We start from the raw sequence: 21,003 nt of genomic DNA, 5'->3' as shown, positions 1-21,003 counted from the left end.
GGTGGTATTCAGCCTAACACAAGGCTGATCTGAACTTCTTTTTCTTTTTTGCCTCCGTTAGGCCCTGGCTTCCTCACACAGGCTCTTCTTTGGGGCACATGGGCTTCTCTCTGGTTGTGGTGCACAGGCCCCAGAGCGAGCGAGTCAGGAGTTGCCAGGCATGGGCTTAGTTGCCCAAGTCATATGGGATCTTAGTTCCCAGACCAGGGACTGAACCTTGGTCCTCTGCAGTGGAAGTGCAGAGTTCTAACCATTGGACTGCCAGGGAAGTCCTGAACTTTCAGCCTGTTGGAATATGCTTGACTCCAAAAACACACTACTTTTGTGTTCAGAATGTAGAAAAATTAAAATCCTGGACCAAAAATGAAAAGGAGGGACTTCCCTGGCGATCCAGTGGTTAGGGCACCTGGTTCTCACTGCCAAAGTCTCAGGTTCAATCCCTGATTGAGGAACTAAGATCCCACAAGCCACATGGCAAGGCCTAAAAAAAAAAAAAAAGGAAACCAGGTGACGTGTCCATGGCTGTTCTGCTTATCTGACCAGCACGCTGTGCTAGGTGGCTTGGATGGATGCCTCGATGGAACCAGGTGTATGAGGGAATGTCCCACTTTCTAAGTCAGTTTTCTACAACAAATTCAATTTTTCATATGCACATCTGTACCCATCAAATGCATTTACGCCATAATACAAAGTATAAAAATTCATGTCTGGATCTGTCCAAAAAAAAATTAATTTTGTTGGCTATTAGCACTGCCAGAACAAGAGAGGGCGAGTTGAGCATTTTTACCAGCTATGTGTGGAAGGTAGTTTTGATTGATGACGGGCTTCTCCTGTGGCAACATGTCTCCTCACACAGTGGCTTGAACATTCGAAACTGACTGCGGTCTGCTGCTGGGAGCCAGCGTGGGGAACTCCGCCCGTGGCAAAGGTCATGAGGAAGGAGGCTTCGGCATACGCAAAGGTGGGATCGAGCCTCAGGAAACCCCCTGTTCCCGAGCACCTACCCCCCAAACCAGAGTCTACCTACTTTACTGTTTCATGCTCTCACGAACACCTTTGACTTTATGGGGGGCTGTTCCCCACCGGTTCTCTTGGAGAAGGAGTAAACTTGCAGCTCCCGTCAATAAAAATTCCTGGGTGTGACAAGGGTGTTTCAGGTCAAACCTCTCTGCTGGCAGACTAGCTTGTGTGACAGGATTGTCCACACTCCTGCCACTACGCACATGATTGTTTACTACCCCTCAACCATAAACAGCACAGAGAGTTTGGAGTATTTTGAAAATCTTAATTAGCATAGGGCTTTTCTCATTGTTGAGTCAATGATTGCTGCCAGGCCTCCATATCCTTAGGCACCTGGGAATATATTAATGTATTTGTAATATAGAAAAGGAAATATAGTAGTTTTTGGTGTTAGCAATACTAGACTTTCTGAGTTAATGAATTTTCTCTTTTGTTATAGATCACTGTACTTTGTTATAAATCACTGTGTCCTTGCTATGTAAAAATGTAACTTTATCACTATCTTAAGACTAAATAGATTTAAGGGGAACATTGGTGAAGGGTTTTCATTTGTTGGGCTGATGTTTGCTGCTAAATCTCCATATTCCCTGCCCTTATAATGAATATAACTAGCATATAGGAGAAATAAGTATTAACCTTTGAGATTAATCATGTTCACCTTAGGTTAAATAAATTCCTTTCTTGTAACCCACTACACCCTCACCCTATAGGAATGCAACTTTATCTGGTACCTTCAGAGGGTGGCACCTGGTTTAAGAAAAAACACCCTTGGAAAAAATAAGTTTTCTGGTTAACTGACCATTATCAGAAAGAAAGGGTCGTAAAATGTCAGCAGACCTCATGGCCATAAGATGATGTAAAACCCCTAAGACCTTTCTTTTTCTACATTTATGTGAAGCACCTGATTTTGATAAAGGTCAGGACTACTGACCCCTGTGTGACTTTAAAATTTCCATTTGTCTCTATGTGTAACAAAGGGTATATCAGTTCAGTTCAGTCACTCAGTCGTGTCCAACTCTTTGCAACTCCATGAATTGCAACACACCAGGCCTCCCTGTCCATCACCAACTCCCGGAGTTCACTCAGACTCATGTCCATCGAGTAAGTGATGCCATCCAGCCATCTCGTCCTCTGTCGTCCCCTTCTCCTCCTGCCCCCAATCCCTCCCAGCAACAGAGTCTTTTCCAATGAGTCAACTCTTCACATAAGGTGGCCAAAGTACTGGAGCTTCAGCTTTAGCATCATTCTTTCCAAAGAAATCCCAGGGCTGATCTCCTTCAGAATGGACTGGTTGGATCTCCTTGCAGTCCAAGGGACTCTCAAGAGTCTTCTCCAACACCACAGTTCAAAAGCATCAATTCTTCGGCACTCAGCCTTCTTCACAGTCCAACTCTCACATCCATACATGACCACTGGAAAAACCATAGCCTCGACTAGACGGATCTTAGTTGGCAAAGTAATGTCTCTGCTTTTGAGTATGCTATCTAGGTTGACCATAACTTTTCTTCCAAGGAGTAAGCGTCTTTTAATTTCATGGCTGCAGTCACCATCTGCAGTGATCTTGGAGCCCAAAAAAATAAAGTCTGACACTGTTTCCACTGTTTCTCCATCTATTTCCCATGAAGTGATGGGACCAGATGCCATGATCTTTGTTTTCTGAATGTTGAGCTTTAAGCTAACTTTTTCACTCTCCTCTTTCACTTTCATCAAGAGGCTTTTTAGTTCCTCTCCGCTTTCTGCCATAAGGGTGGTGTCATCTGCATATCTGAGGTTATTGATATTTCTCCTGGCAATCTTGATTCCAGCTTGTGTTTCTTCCAGTCCAGTGTTTCTCATGATGTACTCTGCATAGAAGTTAAATAAGCAGGGTGACAATATACAGCCTTCATGTACTCCTTTTCCTATTTGGAACCATTCTGTTGTTCCATGTCCAGTTCTAACTGTTGCTTCCTGACCTGCATTCAGGTTTCTCAAGAGGCAGGTCAGGTGGTCTGGTATTCCCATCTCTTTCAGAATTTTCCACAGTTTATTGTGATCCACACAGTCAAAGGCTTTGGCATAGTCAATAAAGCAGAAATAGATGTTTTTCTGGAATTCTCTTGCTTTTTCGATGATCCAGTGGATGCTGGCAATTTGATCTCTGGTTCCTCTGCCTTTTCTAAAACCAGCTTGCAAACCTAAAAAATAAAGAAATCGGATCCGTTTCTGGAAAGACTGATTCCCCTCTGTCGTTCTTTCTTTCCCCTTCTGGCTGAATTCCCATCTGGAGTGTGGGTACTCACCACGTCTACTTACTTGCCCTGACTTCTAAGATCCGTGAGAGAGGGACCCCAAGGCGGGGCACCCTCCGATATTCAAACGGGCGCTGGTGGCCCAACGTAGATGGTGCAAATTCCTTGTCTTGGAGTTTTATTGGTATTCCACATAAACCAAGATATTCAGCCTCTTTTTCTCCACTAATTTTCCTACTATGCTATTTCTTTCTAATCTCCCTCTATATCTTTAACTAAGCAATTAATTCCTAGGATGCTGACTCCGTCTCACCTTCGAATTACCCTGGATCCACCAGGGCTGGACCCCGGCAGTCAGCCACAGTGATGGGCAGAAGAAAGGCCCCCGAAGATGTCCACATGAGAACTCTCGGGACCTGTTTACAGGTCCTTATCGGGCAAAGATAACTGCATTTATTAAACAACTTGAGATCAGCCTGAGTTATCTGCATGGTCCAGGTGTCATTGCAAGAATCCTTAAAAGTGGAAGAGGAGGCAGAGGTCAGAGGGATGTGGGTGACTCCGCGTGCAGACACTGGCTTTGTAGAGGGAGGGAGGGGGTCCTAGCCAGTGGATGCAGGCAGCCTCCTGAGGCTCAAAAAGGCCAAAAAAGTCATCTCTGGTAACTCCCTGGAGGCCCAACGGTAAGGACTTGGTTGTGCTTCCACTGCAGGAGGCCCGGGTTCAATCCCTGGTGGGGGAACTAAGATCCCACACACCACGAGGCACTGCAAAAAAGAATAATCTTTCCTGGAGCCCCCAGAAAGGAACACAGACCTTGACTTTGGCCCAGTGAGAACTGTGTCAGATTCCTCACCTGCAGAAGCCTGAGAGAATACCTTTCTATGGCACGTGGTGAAGGCAGTCCTGGGAAGGTGTTAATAGAATTGTTTCTTCTTGGGACTTCCGGGTGGTTCAATGGCTAAGACTCCAAGCTCCCAGTGCAGGGGGCCTGGGTTCCATCCCTGGTCAGGGAACTAGATCCCGCATGCTGCAAGTATTAGTGTTTGCAAGCTGCAACTAAGGATCCCACGTGCTGCAACCAAGATCCAGCTCAGTCAAATAAATAAATAACAAATAATTAAGAAATGTCTTCTCTCCAGGTCTAGAGGCGTGGGTGGGGCCATGCCCTCTGAAAGGTCTGGGGGAGGGTCATTTCTGGCTTCTTCCAGGCCTGGAGTCGCCGTGTCATCCTCAGTGTCCTTGAGTCGTGGAAGCATCGCTCCACTTGCCTCAATCGTCACATGCAGGGTGTCTCAGCCCAAATTGCCCTCTTCTCGTAAGGACACCAGTCATACTGGATTTAGGGCCCACCTTGCTGACCTGATCTTACCTTGATTCTGTCTACAAAGATCCTATTTCCCAATGAGGGCACACTCAGAGGGTCAACCCAGCACAGCAGCTGTACCTCTACAGGGATGGCTAAGAGGCAGGTCTGGTACAGGGAGGGTCTGGCCTTTCATGCTCTCAGCTTTGTCTGGGGGCCCGTCTAGCCACACTGTGCAGAGTTGTGGTGGGTGCATAGATTTTTTATGTGTCCTCTTCTCTTCTCCCTCCCAAGTTTGTGGTCCTGAAGGCTTTGACTAACAGCGTGAGGACACTGAGAATGTGTCCCCGACACACTGGTGGTGGCAGGTTCGGGCTCCTGTGGGGGAGGGGCCTTTGAAAACCTCCACCCCCATTATTCTCTTCTTTTCTTGCTCATTGGATCCAAGCCCAGCCCCAGCCCCACCCCCAGCAGTGAGAATGTCACTTCAGGCTTCCACCACTTTCCCAAGACACTTTCCCAAAGTTCACTTTATACAAATGCTGGGATTTCATAAAGCTTTCCCTTTCCTCCATTCTCAAAAACAGAAGGAACGCAAAGCCCTGCCATGCCCCACTTGGTCCCTGGCTACCACCCATCGTTTCTGGTTCCCTTTAGGGTGAAGTTAGGGTGATTTTCGGAGAAGGCAATGGCACCCCACTCCAGTACTCTTGCCTGGAAAAATCCCATGGATGGAGGAGCTGGGTAGGCTGCAGTCCATGGGGTCGCTAAGAGTCGGACACGACTGAGCGACTTCACTTTCACTTTTCACTGTTATGCATTGGAGAAGGAAATGGCAACCCACTCCAGTGTTCTTGCCTGGAGAATCCCGGGGACGGGGGAGCCTGGTGGGCTGCCGTCTGTGAGGTCGCAGATTCGACACGACTGAAGTGACTTAGCAGCAGCAGCATGATTTTATGGGTGCGTAGCCCTCCCCTCAGCTGTCTGCAGACCCTCCGCTCCAGCACACCAGGCCTCGACCGTGGTCACCAGGGTCCCCACCTCTGACTCATCGCTCAGCAGGAGAGACTTAGTGTCTCTGCTTCTTTCTGGAGACACGCCCACCCCTCATCCCTCTGACCTTGGGACATGGGAGCAGCCAGGTTATGTCCCTTCTGTGTTCTCACAAACTGAGGCTTCAAGCATCGCCTACCCCCTAGAATCTCCTGCCCACATTCTGTGGTCGGTCAGGCAGAAACCACTGTGGTTAAGATATTGGTCTATTTTTAAGAACAACTCATGACTGCAGCTCCGAGCGTCAGGAGTTAGGGGAGGATTCGGAGAACTTTGAGCAAGTGAGAGATCCTGACTGGCCCGTCCACCTCCAGCTCTGCTGCTGGTGTCCCAAGATCAAGGGCTTGATCATGCATTTCTTTAAAGCACCATGCTTGGGTGCCTTCTTCTCCACTCCTTACCCAACCTGTTTTGCCAGGAGCCAGAGCCGCTGGAAAATCAGCCTGGCACCGGGAAGAGAATGTGGTTCCTGTCGGGTCGTCGTCACTATGGAGTCTTGGCTGCGGTGAAGTCGCTGCCGTTTGGGTCTGCTCAGCTGTCAGCCTTAGACCCTCTTCCCTGTGCTGGGGTCTGGAGGAGGCACTAACATAGGTGAGACTGCAACTCCCTGGCCCTCGCCTGGCTTCCTTTCCAAGGTGCGTGCCTCTTTTAGCCCATTTGGGAATTAACAAATACTGATATTCCAGTTATGCAGTCTGGAGGTGTTTTGTTTTTTTCCTTTGCATTTTGTATTGCTCCCTTAATTTGTCTTAGTTCCAAAAGCACTTTTAAAACATGTATTATTTCTCCTAAAAGGCCTTATTTTCAAAAGAGCAAGGTGTTACAATGAACATTTCACAGTATCTGCTCAAATGATTTCTACTTGAAGATGCCCGTAAACTGTGTGGCAATCTCGGATTATCACAGCGCTCTGCTCTTTAATGTGCTTTTTCAAGCAACAGGATTGTTTTGCGCTGAGTGGAACAGTTCACTAATATTGAAGATCATCCATTCTTTATTACCTGGACTTAAGAAGTGATTAGAGTTTCGTAAAAGGCCGCCTGTAATTTTGAAAGGACTTGTTCTTTGACACTTTGCAGTGTTATATGTATCATTTTGTGCTTTCCCTGCTCTCCCAAGAAGAGGCCACCTCCACATCCGGATGTTGAGGTGGGGGGAGATGCTCTAGTCGCCCCTTGGAGGTGGGACTCCCGCCCCTGAAGCCAGACATACAGACAGCAGCCTGGGAGCTCCGTGAGAAACCAGGAGATGTGTGAACTCCTGAGAAAGAACTCAGCCATATGACAAACCTTCTCTTTAAACCCACCCATGAGATTGTGCAGAAATAGAGCGCTCAGTTTCATCCACCTTCAAGGAAGAGGAAGCAGGGACGAGTGTCTTCCAATAGAGGCCAACACACACTGGCTGGAGACCCACATCGAGGTCTCCAGGGCAGGCATGTGTTTGAATGAGAGCCCCGTGACAGCATACTGGTTTTGTGGATTTGTTTATTCAACTGCTGTTCAGCGCCACACAGCGAGCACAACTGTACACTCTAAGTTCAGGTGGAAAGTTAAAAGGCTGTCAGTTCTTTAACCGACTGGCTTTCTAGACAGCTCCCCCCTGATGGGAGAGTGTGTACCTGGCTACCTGTACAGAGTCCCAGTCCATGTAAGGCCCGGAGGCTGGGCAAGGACCTGGACCCCACAAGCCTGGGGCGCACCCACCACACAGGGCCCAGGGACAGGCTGGGTTCTCGTCACACAACCCTTTTCCCTTTTGTGCCCAATTCCTTACAGAAAAAAATGTGATTTTTTGACAACATGGGGTAATGGTTTTCAATATGTAATAGATCCTGAAGGCTGAAACTATACTCCTGGAGGATGATGTATTTATTTCCTAGAGCAGGGCTTTCCAACCCTTATTTAACACAAACACACACCCAGATGAATAAGGTGTTTGCTTTTTTGTTCTCCAAACAAAATAACATACATAATATAAAATTGTATTTTAGTACAGAGCAGGCCAAGTATACTCTCCTAGAAAGTCAAGAGTTGCATCAGGAGCAGGCATTTTATTGAGACTTTTCATCAGTTCCTGCCGGCAGATCCCTCACACGGTCTACGTGACAGCTGAGGAATTCACATGAAGTCCACACAGAAAACGCACATACATGACGATGGTGGACAGAGCACAGAGAGAAGCAGTCAGTGGGTCTCAAAATCAAGGTGTTTTTTATAATAAAGTTATACCAAAAGCACAGCAACAAATGAAGAAGAGTTTATTAGACAAAACGAGAAACCCCCCATCATGTAACACCCCCGCCGCCCAGAGCCTACGACTGTCGACAGTTCAGGTTCACAGTGAACACTGCCAACCGCCCATGATCGCGCCAGTGCTCTTCAGGGAGGGTCCTTCCCCCCTCAAGCGGGTCTTCACTCAGTGGTACCACAGTGAAATCGTACACGAGCATTGACTAGGCGAGGTTTTAAAACACGTGTCAGGCTGCTTCACAGGTTGAGATGAACACACGGTCTTAAACAGTTCTTAGTACAACATCAGGTTCTTAAGGAACCAATAGGAAAGCAATCTCAACGGTTTAAAATGTTAGCACTATTTGCAGCAGCAGATAAAATGCATTCACTGCCGGCCTGTACCGAGGAACTTGGTGTTGGCAAGATTTGCGGCTTAGGAGAGAAACCATGAGCAGGACTTCTCTATAAAACTTCGCGGCACTTGACCACCCTTTCATTTCTTAACAAATCCTCCTGTTCTTCAATCGAAACAGGTGTCTATTCATCAAGAAAGAAGAAGGTAAGCGCAGTTTTACGGGAAGGAGATGAGATACTCGTTTAAAATACTGGGATGCCAACCCGCATAGGTGTCGTCTCTGGAGACTCGGTGTCACTGTCTGCGGGTGTCTGCCAGAGGAGACTAGCTGCAGGGTGAGCCGGGGTCTTCGGTGGCGAGAAGCCTGCGGCAGCCTGTGCATCTGCTCCAGGAAGGCCTGGGCAGCAGATGAACCGCAGGAAGGCACTCACCTAGGTCACCGTAAGAGAAGAGACCAATCCCACAGTCACACCAAGTCTCAGGAAAGTCAGCCATCCACTCTCCGAGCCCCCGCAGCCCCTTCCCCCGGATCCGTCCGTCCATCAGACCCGACAGGGGTGCGGGAGCGTCAGGTCCTCCTGCCGGCGGGCGTGCCGTTCGCTCTTGACCGCTGACGGTCGTATCTCACGGAAACAATAAGGAAAAGCAGGAGGGTGGCTCCTTGAATGGCCGCCAGAAGGAAAAAGTAATAGTTCAAATAGCAGCCGTTAATGTTGCCTGGAGAGAAGGAAAGGAAAAAGAAACAGAGTTTAGAAAGAAAGTTTACAAGATTTTCTTTCTTTTAACTTAAGTTCCTACCAAGGTCAGGGTGACTTTTAATGTTGTCATTAAAACAAAAAGGAAGAAAAAGGAATACCCTACCCCTAATTCGAAGTACACAAGTGCTTTGCTCCCAGAGCCACCGTGAAGCTGGCCGACGTCAACACCAGCTCCAGGCCGGGGCCCTGTCACCAGCCTCTCTTGCTCCACAGACAAGGAGCCCAACTGTCCCCGAGTCAGCTCCAGAAGCGGAGGGTCTTGGTATCCTGGGTCCAGAGTCTGTACATTTATCAAGACCACACGGCGGGCCAGGACACAGCCTGGACATCATGTCTCATAGGAGTCCTGGACCCCTGCACTCCTGCGTTGTCACCTGACATTAGACACACTCCAGTGTACCCTTCACAGGCCAGGGCAGGTGGCTGAACACACAAGCCACACGCTACGGGGAGACACAAGTCTGCTTTTTAAATTTCTCCTTAAAAACTTCAGGTTGCCAAAGAGCTGACATACTGAATGCCCGAGCACCACGCAGGCATCCTATGTGCAAGGTTCCATTTAATTCCTGATAAACCCTGAGGAGGCAGAGGTTAAGATCATGGACCTCAGAGCTCAACCAACCAGGCTCAAACCCAGTGTCGTGGTCTCTGGGCCCAGTCTCCTCATTTGTAAGATGTGAAAACATGGTGGCCAGCCCCCCACCCTGCCCCCAGGCAGGAACAGCGCTGCCGTGAGAAGCACCCAGGGCCTGTTACAGCGCCCAGGGCCTGAGGCCGCCTCCTCAGCAGTACCCGTGAGGAGCCTCAGTCTTCACGGAGGTCTGGGGTACCAGGTCTGCACACCAGAGAGAACCGAGGTTTCACAGCACCACCCACCACGGCCCCTTGGCATGGAGACGCAGGGCTGTGGGTGAGGGACCACGTCACCCCAGCTCCCTGCAGACGGCTGTCCCCACAGGCCACAGGTGGCCTACCGCTTACACTGCTTGTCACCAACTGAAAAGGGCCTGACACATGGTCAAGCAGAGGGGCGGGGAGACACGGCCATCAGCAACATGTCCAGAGGAAGCTGGCACCTCGGAAGGAAAGCCGCGGTTCTCTCAGACAGGCTTCACAAGCATTTCCACTTAGCTTACTTAGAACACCAGACTTCCTTCCCTCTGACGGTCTCCTTCAGGCTGGGTTATTCTGGAACTTCCTTTTTCTGTCTGAACATACACTCATTAAAATTAGACGTTCAACACTGCTTTCATTAAACAGAATGAACGAACAGATATAATACATGTGTTTTAAAAGAATTCTCACTCAGGTTGTAGAAGACAACGATTTGCTATGTTTACTGCTTTGGGAAGAAATCCAGTAATACCTAGAATTTCTACTAGACTGTGCTATTTATTCAACAGATACTTAAAAGCCGTGGTTAGGTCCTCACTGCCTGCGGGGCTCCACCCTGGACAGAGACCCCCGCTCCTGGAGCCTGGTGTGCCCGCGCTCACCATGGCACTGGTGGGTGGTGCCAAAGTGCCAACCCTGAAACATTCATCTCCCCAAATGACACAGGCGATTAAAACTAGCAAAGCTGAAAGCAGGCAGGCCGAGCGGACCATACACGGCGTTTTCGCTGTCAGGGCGAGTCTCAGCCTGGGCCAGGAAGGGTGTTCAGAACTGGGTCCACCACCTAAAAGCTATCACAATCAGCCTTTGCTTTCTTGGGCCTCTTCTCAGACAGAAGGTAACTGCATACGAAGGTGGTAAACTCTGGGTGTTCTTTATTTGATAAGATAGACTGCTGGGCCCCAAGGAACAGGCTCACGTGTCACCAAACACATGCACGAAAGCATTCCCAGCTGCTCTATTCATGACAGCCTCCAACGGGCGCCACCCGCAACACCCACGCACAGCACAGTAGATAAATGAACTGTGACTTATTTGTACAACAGATACTCCGCAGAAATAACAAAAGAACCGGTTACTGGGGACGACTCGGAGAACTCAGCACTGAGTGAAAGACGGCAGCCGCGGCAGAGGACTGGGAGGCCACAGGACTCAGTGGGCTGACATCACAGCAATTCATCCTGCCAGGGCCTGGGGGCTTAACGCAGCAAGGACAGGAGGAAGGCTTCTAACCGTCCTGCACTTGGGTCGGGATGAAGAGCACACCGAGCTGCGCCAGAGCCCCTCACAGCACAGATGTGCTTCCCAATCTAAATACAGCAAGGACAAGCAGGCCAGGCAGAGGACGGGGAGAGAGGGACACAGTGAAGAGAAACTCAGACCACAGCCCAGGGACCCGACAGGAAGTGATCCACACGTCAGTCGGGAAGCACTGAGTCAGCTCCCACCGCCACCTGAGCCCTGGCAGAGCAGGGAGGAGCAGGGGGCGTAGAGAAGTTGGCCTGCTGCTCCTCCTCCAGAAGAATCCGGCATGGCTTGGGGGTGGGAGTGGAGTGCCCCGGGTCCATCCTGTCCCTCATCCCCGCCCCAGCGGCCCTGCCCCTAACCGAGAGGGAGCCCTGCCATGCCCTCCTGTGTCACCGTCATTGCACCCAGCTCCCGGGGCTCCAGACAGAAGGGGCGCAAGCTCTCTGCACTCGAGGGGAACAGGGGAGACCACCTGCGCTCCTAGACAGGGCAGGCGATCCAGGACACACGACCCGGCGCCTCCCTCTCGTAGAAATAACATCAACACACAGGACCCAGGTCCAGCACCGGTACCTGTGTGCATCAGTGCTGGAGGTGACCCTCACAGCTGCAAGTATTAAAATTACCTGTCAGAAGGAAAGGATGAATGACAGACAAACCACAAGTTATTAAATTAGTAGTGGGGGGATTAAATCACTGGAAGACAACAAGGATAACCAAAGCCAACCAATCTATGATGCATTTAAAAATGAAACAGAAACTAAGAAACAGCATCTACATCTGAAGAACTACAGAGGTTTGATCTCTGTAACAAATCTCTGAAGGAGGTCTGCTCTGTGACACCAAGAACCCAGGAGAACTCTCAGAACCCCTGTGTAACCGAACCTTACCCTCCAGGAGGGGGGCAGCCCCTCCTCACCACAACCACGCTGGGCCTGCCCACTCCCCATAGCCCTGGTGCTCACAGCTTGACCACATCACCCATGGCGCCCAGGCGCTGCTGGGGGCTCTGGTTTCTGTTACATCAGGGCTTCTCGGGCCTAAACCCTCACCTCAGGACAGGAATTTTAACTGAATCATGGGAGGGCTTTTGGAATTCTGCCATTTCTGGAGAAGTCTCTAGGCTTTCATCAGGTTTCCAAGGGGATTTAGAACCTAAAAGTACCAGGGGACAGCAAATACCACACAACTACACAAGGAAAAGCAACCAAAAGCAATGGTGGTTTTTACTGGTGAAACATATAAAGAAGAAAGACGCCTCCATCTCTGGGTCCGTTTACAGGCGACATAAATCTGCAAACAGCAGAGCTCTCATCTCTCGCCAGTGATTTGGCTCAAGATGCCACCTACTGGCAATGGCTGTAAAACTCCATTATGATTGATCACGAGTCATATTTGTTTTAAAAAGACAACTTATTGTCTATCTTTATTTTAACCGCAAGGAATTAAAAGGTACTGTCAGGGAAAGAAAATACAAAACTAAGATAAATGAAGGGAAATTTGTGATACAGATTTTAGTTGCCTCCTAATGAAATAAAGACAATGCTGGACCTGACAGTAGAGAAAGAAGGCGGTCCGCCCATCACAGATGTGGGAACAACAGGGGCCACTTGGCCGCTGGTGGCGGGTGTGGCCAAGGCTGACCTGGGCAGGAGAGGCTCACCTGCCTCAGGGAGATAGCGCGTGACATGGGTAAACAGGGTGAGGTGGGTGGTCTGATGCAGCTCGGGGAGCAGGGTGGGGGCTCCTGGCCCAGCCCAGAGACACTGACCACATCCGGTCCCAGCTGCCCCACATGACCCAAGGGCTGGGGCTCTGGATACTGGTCACTGATGATGGGGTGGGCAGGGGTGGGGTGGTCCTTACCGAAGTCCGTGTGGCTGCTCATCCACCCGATGGCCTTCAGAGACACCAACGCCAACAGTCCTGAGCCCACGAAGGATCCGACGCCAGAGAAGAAGAAGAACAAGCCCATGATGGCGCTCTGCATGGACTTGGGGGCAGCCGAGTATGCAAATTCCAGGCCTGGGGGGGTGGAGGATGAAGGTTGTTTCTGGAGAGGACACAGTGCTGCCTCCGCACTGCGGCCCTTGGGGACCTGGGACTCTGGGCACAGCCCCTCCCTGCCCTGAGACAGCCCCCAGCTGGCTGCTCGTGTCCCACCACAGCCCCTGGAAACCCCAAGAGGTGGTGGTCACCCCCACCCTCACATCAGAGGGCAGCATTTGACTTGACAGCTCTTGGAATTTCCTGTTCCTCGTGGAAAGAAGTTGAAGAAGCCAAATTTCCTATATTCTTAATTGATGTGAGTTTGCAAATGAACCACTGACACTAAAATGGGGAAATCTACTCAGGAATTCTACCTGAAAGGCAAAGTGCTTGAGAACGGTTTTGGCAGGCGCATCTATAACCCAGTTCTTGCCGTGATAACCAGACACGGAGATGTGCACTGGGCTCTAAAGGAAGGGCCACCCTCTTTGATTTATTCCCTCCCAAGTTCATGAGCCAATTCCACGTGACCACAGGGGGAGGGGCAGAGAGGAGAAAACCAATGCCCACAGCCCGGCTGGCTCTGGTTATCACTCATTTCCTCCTTCCCTCACTCCAGGCAGCGGGAAACAGGCCTGCACAGAATTCACTTGTCCACATGCCACCACAGGATCTCAGCAATAGGGAAGAGAGGCCTGTGAGAACACGCTCTATAAATGAGGTTTCTCCCTGACACATCTAAAGGCAGATACCGCTAGCCGGGCAGCAAGGGACCCGAGGCCTGGCCGCAGCCGCAGGACTGCAGGGCTGGGGAGCCAGTGCCAGGCCAGGCAGCCAAACCCCCCGCCCTCCCCCGACCGGAACGGGGCTCGTCCTTCTCCTTTCCTGCCTCCTGTGGACGTGCTGCAGCAGGTGGTTTTCATGTTGATGTTGTGGGAATCCTACTTTTACATCAAGAAAGGGGAGCCTCAGCCATAACGTCACCCTTTCCTCACCGATTCCCATTCTAAACCACACCTGCCCACCAACACCCACCAAGCACTGTGCGGTTCCGTCTCGACGCAGCCTAACAAGGGAGGAAACAGCACGGCCTTAATCATGCAGTGAGGGGACTGGACACAGATGCCCCCAACAGGAGGAAACCTCACCTGCGATGCTGGCGAATATTTCACTGACGCCAATTAGCACGTACTGCGGGACCTGCCACCAGATGGGCAAGTCCGCGGCGTAGTACACGACGTTTCCGATGGTCTGGTTGATGGTCTTCTCCTTCACGAGGTCCAGCCTCTTGCTTTCCAAAATCCCTACAATTCATAAGTAGCTTATGAGTATTTATTCACTAACATTTGTAATTAAACTGAAAAACCAGATCCTTGGGACAAGATGCCTGTCGATGATTCTGAGAAACGCATGAAAGGTTAACACCAGATGACACATATCCCCCCAAGCACCCAAGCTCAGGAATTACCCTTTCCCCCTTTCAGCTTCCGAAGTAGGTCACTGAAAACCAGAGGTCATGTCATCCATATCTCACACGGGTGTTCTGCAGTGCCTTATAAAACCAGCGTTCAGCGTGCTTAACACAATCCTCACAGCTCTGGATCGCTCACCTAAACGCCTCTTGCTTCCTTCAAAAAGAGGAGCAAGAGAAAGCTACACAGTACTGAAATAAAAAGATTAATCATGCTATTTACTTACCAGAAGGTAATAAATCTGGAGATGCTTTTCCCTTCAAGGTAACATATTTATGCTGATTCACTGACTGATTATCCTGACTACAACGACTACCACTACCACTACTAATGCCAATTTCCCCATTAGATGGGCTCAACCTTATCAACAAACTACAGTAGTCCCCCCTTATCTGTGGGGGATACGTTCCAAGACCCCAGTGGACGCCTGAAACCGATAACAGTTCTACATCCTACGTATATACATATATATATATATACACACTATTTTTTCCCTGCCCACAAAAACCTCTGATAAAATTTAACTTATAAATCCAGCACAGTAAGAGATTAACAACAGTAACTAAGAATAAAACAGAACAATGATAACAACACACTGTAATAAAAGTTACGTAAAGTTGGTGGTCTCCCCAGGTATCTCACTGTACTGTAGGTATTTTCAGACTGGTTGATCCTGGGATCATGGAAAAGATGGGAACCCCAACCAGGGATAAGGAGGATGGCTGCACACTGGGCCTCGCCCCCCACCAGTGGCCTCCTGCCCTCAGCAGCAGCCAGGACTCCCTGGACGATCAGTCGTCTGTCAGGTGGGACAGACGGACACAGGAAAATAAGCAAGATCAGAAATAGCTACTCTGCAAAAAAAAAAAAAAAAGATCGAAATGAAGTTTAAAACAACAACACATAGGACCAAGTTCTTAAAGATGTTTTTAAGGAATTCTAGTTGCAAATGAAATAATGGACTCTCATAGCTAATGTATACGTAATAATTATATGTTTAAAACAGTATGAGGAAGGACAGGAGTCTGGGTAGAGGAATATTGGAATATACATACATAAGGGGCTTCCGTGGTGGCTCAGTGGTAAGGAATCCTCCTGTCGATGCAGGAGATGTGGGTTCGATCCCTGGGTCGGGAGGATCCCTTGGAGAAGGAAATGGCCACCCCCTCCAGTATTCTTGGCTGGGAAATCCCATGAACAAGGAGCCTGGTGGGCTACAGTCTACGGGGTTACAAAAGAGTCAGACATGACTGAGACACTAAACAACAAATATATATATATATATATATCCCTTTTAAGAGCTGAGCATGAAAAAGGACCAGGATTTGACGGACAGAGTGAAAGAATCTGCCCCCCACACCACATCTCAAATATCCAAAGAGAAAACACATCAAAGGCCCAAGAGAAGGTGAGGCCTCCTAGCTCATTTCCACGTGGAAAGCCCGCGTCTCCTCCCTGATAGTGGGTGACAGAGGCAGACCTCAGCCCTCACAACTGTCCTGTGACTGAGAAACAGGAGCAGACCAGGTCTGCAAAGCGTCTGCTTCTCTGGAAACGGGAATATGAGGCTCAGCCCAGCAGTTATCTCAGGAAACTGGTGGTGGCATTAAGGGCCTTGCCCCAAAACAGCAGCTTTGCTCCCTGGCAGGGCAGCGGGCAGCACCACTGGGCCCGCAGTGTTACCCTGGTTGGAGCACCTTCAGATGCCAGGTGCTACAGGCTTCCCCTGGGTCAGCCGAGGTCCAGCCGGCCCTGGGCCACCGCCCTCAGACTGGAAGATCACTGCACTGCACGGGCCACCAACCCTCTAGCTTGGAAGGGTTAGATTTAAGTACAGAGAGAGGGAAGAATTCACTCAGCCTGGTTTAGGAGAATAAATACTGAAGCTGGATAATCTCTTGCCCTTCAGAGGAAAGGCAAGGGAGCATGAAGACACCAAATGTGCGTGTTTATGGCGGGGTGTCACTGGTGGGAACCATATACGGGTTTAGTACCAGGAAGGGACAAGATATCATTGACTTCTGGCAAGCTGGCAAAGAACAGGAATTTTTAAGCCGTGGGACAGAATCTGCGGTGGTCTCATCAGTTAGGAAAACGCAGACTCTTGTGAAGGCTGAGGGTGAAAAGGTAACAGAAATCAAGGGGCAATGGCAAGGGGGACATAAACAAACCAGGACCAAGCCCTGAGACAACAACATGAGAAATCAACAGAGCGCCTCTTTGGTGGGACCGGAGGAAGGATGGGGAGGTGTGGAGCACACGGCTGACACTACAGAGAACAGAGGAAGCAGCAGGGTCCTGAGAGAGGCTGACAGAGAACCAGAGCGGTCCTCGGACAACGGCGGTCCTGCGGGGTCTGGGCAGGCCTGTCCCTGAGAGGCCGCAGAACTAGTGACGGAAGAGACAAGAAGCGTGGGTACAAACCAGTATAAAGACAGAAGCTGGGAGAACCAAGACAGAAGGAAGAGGGGCAAATTCTTCAATTAACAACACAAACTTACATCAGGTCAAACACAAAAGAAAACCCAACACTGTGGGTGAGAAGGAAATGAAGTGTGGCAGCCGCAAAGGTCGGATAAGAGGAGGGGCGGGCAGTCACCTGGAGGGAGACGGGACAACGGCAACACAAGGGCAGGAAGGAGGCATCAGGAAAACACACCGAGGGTTAGCAAAGGCCCGCTGTGCCCCCTCGACCCTGCGCCTGCTGCTCCCTGCTGCCAGCTCATCTACACTCACGAAGAGCCAGAGCGAAACATGCAGCAAGAACACCGACCAGGGGTGTTGACTGGGCTTTCACTGGGCCTCCCCACACGGTGCCACTCCCTCATAAACCTTTATGAGTAAAACACCATCACAGGCTAGAAGTGCAGCGAGAATCTGAGGCACACCAGGCCTGCTGGTCATCAGAGCACGTGGACGGAAAGGATGAGGCTTTGTCTTGGCTTCCCAAGTAGCGCTAGTGGTAAACAGCCCGCTTGCCAATGCAGGAGACACAGGAGACGCAGATTCAATCCCTGGGTCGGGAGATCCCCTGGAGGAGGAAACGGCATCCCACTCCAGTATTCTTGCCTGAAGAATCCCATGGACAGAGGAGCCTGGCTATGGTCCATAGGGTCACGAAGAGTTGGACACGACTGAAATGACTTAGCACGTAGCACATGCTAGAAATGCAGTGAGAATCTGAGGTACACCAGGCCTGCTGGTCCTCGTCAGAGCAAGCAGATGGAAAGATACGGCTTTGTTTGGTGACGTGTTGCTAACTGGAGGAGACCCAGGGTAGACCCACGTCCTGAACTTTAGGGACACTAACATCTGTGCCTCCTCGGGGCTTAGTTCTAACAGACTCATGCTGCCTAAGAGAGAACAGTATCTCTCTAAGGACACTGTCCCCTGGACTGGACAGTGCTTCCCATTCACCAGAGCCTGCACAGACCGTCGCATCCCTGGACACACGTCATCCCCGTCACCCCAGGCAGCACTGGACTCCAGGGCTCCTGCACACAGGATCTGAACTACCACGGCTGACAGCATGCAGCTACCCTACCATCCTGTGCAGCAACCCACCAACACTTTTAGAAAGGAATACTGGCCCAAAAGGAAGCCTTGAAATGCATGATACAGGAATCATAAAGGCACGATCTCGCTCAACTCCTCAACTAAAGCTTTCTCGGTAGCAAATGGACAAACAACAGCATCAATTATTATGAATTGAAAAAAGTTCTCTAAAAGTACTCTTGGATCAAAGAGAAAATAAAAACCACAGTTTCAATATTCTCCCGGGGAAAAAAATAGAAACCATTACAACTAACCAAAGTGCAAGGGACCTTGACAGAAAGGCAGTAACAGGCCAATTAAAAGAATAACACGGTCTTTACTGTTAAGCAGGAACGAATAAATAGAAGTGAAGAATTTTAACTCAAGTGATGAGAAAAAGAAACCAACAAAACACACTGAAGGTAATAAAAGTTAATACCTTAATTATTCACTGAGAAAACATAAAAATAATCAAATGATAAATTCAAGAGATACAGCTAAGGAAAAACTGTAAAATACAGTTTGGGGCAATCTAATAAAAGAGAACACATAAAAAAGTGAAACTGGAAAAGAGGAAGGAAACGCAACAGATTTATTTAAGTGACCGTTTTTATCTCAATTTCTGTAACTCAATAAATTATATTCTAAGGACACTAAAAAATAAAAAGCTTAAGTGATTCAGCAAAAAACAACATCTGTACAAAACTGAGAAAAAGGTGGAAAAATGATCATATTTCCCTTCAGAGAAGTGATGCACCCTTGTAATTTTCTAGGTAAAGACTTGGAACTTCCTAGAAACAGACAGAAATTTCTCATCCTGTTAAACACACCCCGCCTCCAGAAACAGGGCATTTACCAACCCTTTAATGAAGCTGTGCAATCCAGACACCAAACCAGAATGCTGTTGGTTAGACAGAGATGTGTAGTCACTCAGCAAAACAGCAGCAGATTCCAATCAGACCATCAGGGTCAACCCTTTTAACAAAGAGGGTTTATTTATTTCAACAGTTAAACACCAGAGGTTAAAATAAATAAAAACATGAGCTGCCAAAGGTGGAGAGGGGAGGGCATGTCATCCTCCTGAAAACCAACGTAAGATATCTGAGAAAAACTCAACATTCATTTCTGCCAAAAATACTCAGTAAACTTGAAATAAAGTTTAGATAGTTAACATCATCATAAACACCTATTTCAAACTAAGAGGTGAGAGTGAACTGTGAACAGTGAGCAGCTGAAGGCATTCCGTCAAAGTCTGGGATAAACGGAGGGAGTAGGACTTCCTTGGGGGGGATTTGAGAAGCAAAGTAATTTCACTGGGCATGGCAACCCACTCCAGGATTCTTGCCTGGAGAATCCCAAGGACAGAGTAGCCTGGGTACATCCACGGGGTTGCAGAAAGTCAGACATGACTGAAGCGACTTAGCACACACAGACGCATGATGGTAACAGTGAGAACTAGAATCCTAAATAACCAACAACAAAGGACTGCAGGTGAATGTTTGACATGGAAGGATGCTTTAGTTTTTTTTTTTTTTTTTTTAAACAGCGGGTGACAAAGGAAATACACACACACACATCACATCATATATAATTTTTCTCATGCACTTGCAGACTGATAGTAGAAGATAGCCTTGGGTGGAATTATAAGTGCTTAAATCTCTGTGTGTGTTGAGACAGACACAGAGACCGAGGAAGGAGGAGAGCAATGAGGGGAGATGCTCATCTGTATTTGGTGGATTCTTTGTTTTAACCTGCCTACAGTTAACAAGTGTTTCTTTATACCTTTAAGGGTTTCTTAGGTTTAGTTTTTAAATCAGGCTCAAATCACTGTACACAACAGGATTTCATTTCTGCAGAAACACAAAAAGTCTATGTGTATGTACACACAGATACACAAACAAAGTCAGACAGACATGCACATCACAGCAGTGAGCATCTCTGGGGAAGTTACAGCTGATCTTTATTTTCTTCTTTATGTTTCTAAGGTTCCCTTTTCTCCAGTGAGCATCTATTAGTTAAGTTAAGAACACATACAATGTTGACGGGGAAAGCACACTTCTTTTTTCCTCAAGCAGAATGGAAGAAAACCCGTTGGGTGTGCCTGATTCTCACCTGAGAAACTTTAAAGATAAAGAGCTGTTTCCAGCAGGGATGGCACTAAACAGAAGATTCTGATTTATTATGGATGAACGTAGCAAGTTAAAAGGCAAAATCATCTCTTTCCTATTAAAATGTTAGTCTGCTGTTATGATTTCTGGTTTCCATTCAAAGTTCATTAATGCCCCAGTTAAATAATATTCACTAGAGCTGGAAATGAAATGGCATGAAAGACCAGTCACTGCTTACATTAAATTTAATAAGCTGTGCCTAAGTCAAGTTATAAGACATTTAAACTCTGTGAATCAGTGATGGTTAAGTTCCTTCCTAATATCTGGTCACTCAGCAAAGAAAGCCTCTTTAAGACTGTCAGCACTGGAGGCATTTTCCGTGACTAAGCAATCTGGATGCTGACATTCAGAGCGGCCGCGGTCACACAGGTGCAGAGCACCTGCCTCCCCACAGGTGCCTGTGGCCACCTGATGGCAGCCCAGTCCTGCTGAGCAAGAAGTGAGCTGCTGGCACTGCTTGTGCTTTTAAAAGGCAGCACTGGGGCTCCCTGCGATCCACTGGCTGAGACTCTGCACTCCCAACACAGGGGGCCCAGGTTCAACCCCTGGTTGGGGAACTAGATCCCACATGCCACAACTGAAGATCAGAAAGACAGAAAGAGAGAGGAAAAAAAGGAAGAAAGAAATGGCAGTGCTGCCCGCCCAACTGGACCCGCTCAACAGACTCCCGTCTGCCGTCACTTCCTACAGAAACAGGCACAGAAACCACCAGGAGGGATGACCCCAGGGTTCTCAGGGCCC

The 21,003-nt window shown here is 48.8% G+C and overlaps 1 protein-coding gene across 1 annotated transcript in view; it reads right to left on the bottom strand.

Annotated features, from left to right (window-relative positions):
* Positions 1 to 7,853: 7,853 nt before the first annotated feature.
* Positions 7,854 to 21,003, bottom strand: part of SLC15A4 (solute carrier family 15 member 4) — a 29,154-nt gene continuing 16,004 nt past the window's right edge. Inside the window, exons 6-8 of the mRNA XM_052655084.1 lie at positions 14,237 to 14,392; positions 12,966 to 13,124; positions 7,854 to 8,916 (exon numbers count right to left, since the gene is read on the bottom strand). Of these exons, the coding sequence (XP_052511044.1) occupies positions 8,768 to 8,916; positions 12,966 to 13,124; positions 14,237 to 14,392 (464 nt within the window). The 3' untranslated portion in view covers positions 7,854 to 8,767. The remainder of the gene's footprint in view (positions 8,917 to 12,965; positions 13,125 to 14,236; positions 14,393 to 21,003) is intronic.

This window comes from Budorcas taxicolor, chromosome 17 (genome assembly GCF_023091745.1).
Source record: "Budorcas taxicolor isolate Tak-1 chromosome 17, Takin1.1, whole genome shotgun sequence".
Taxonomy (NCBI): Eukaryota; Metazoa; Chordata; class Mammalia; order Artiodactyla; family Bovidae; genus Budorcas; species Budorcas taxicolor.
Note: the sequence above shows the minus strand (reverse complement) of the source record. Positions and strands in the feature narration are given on the sequence as shown.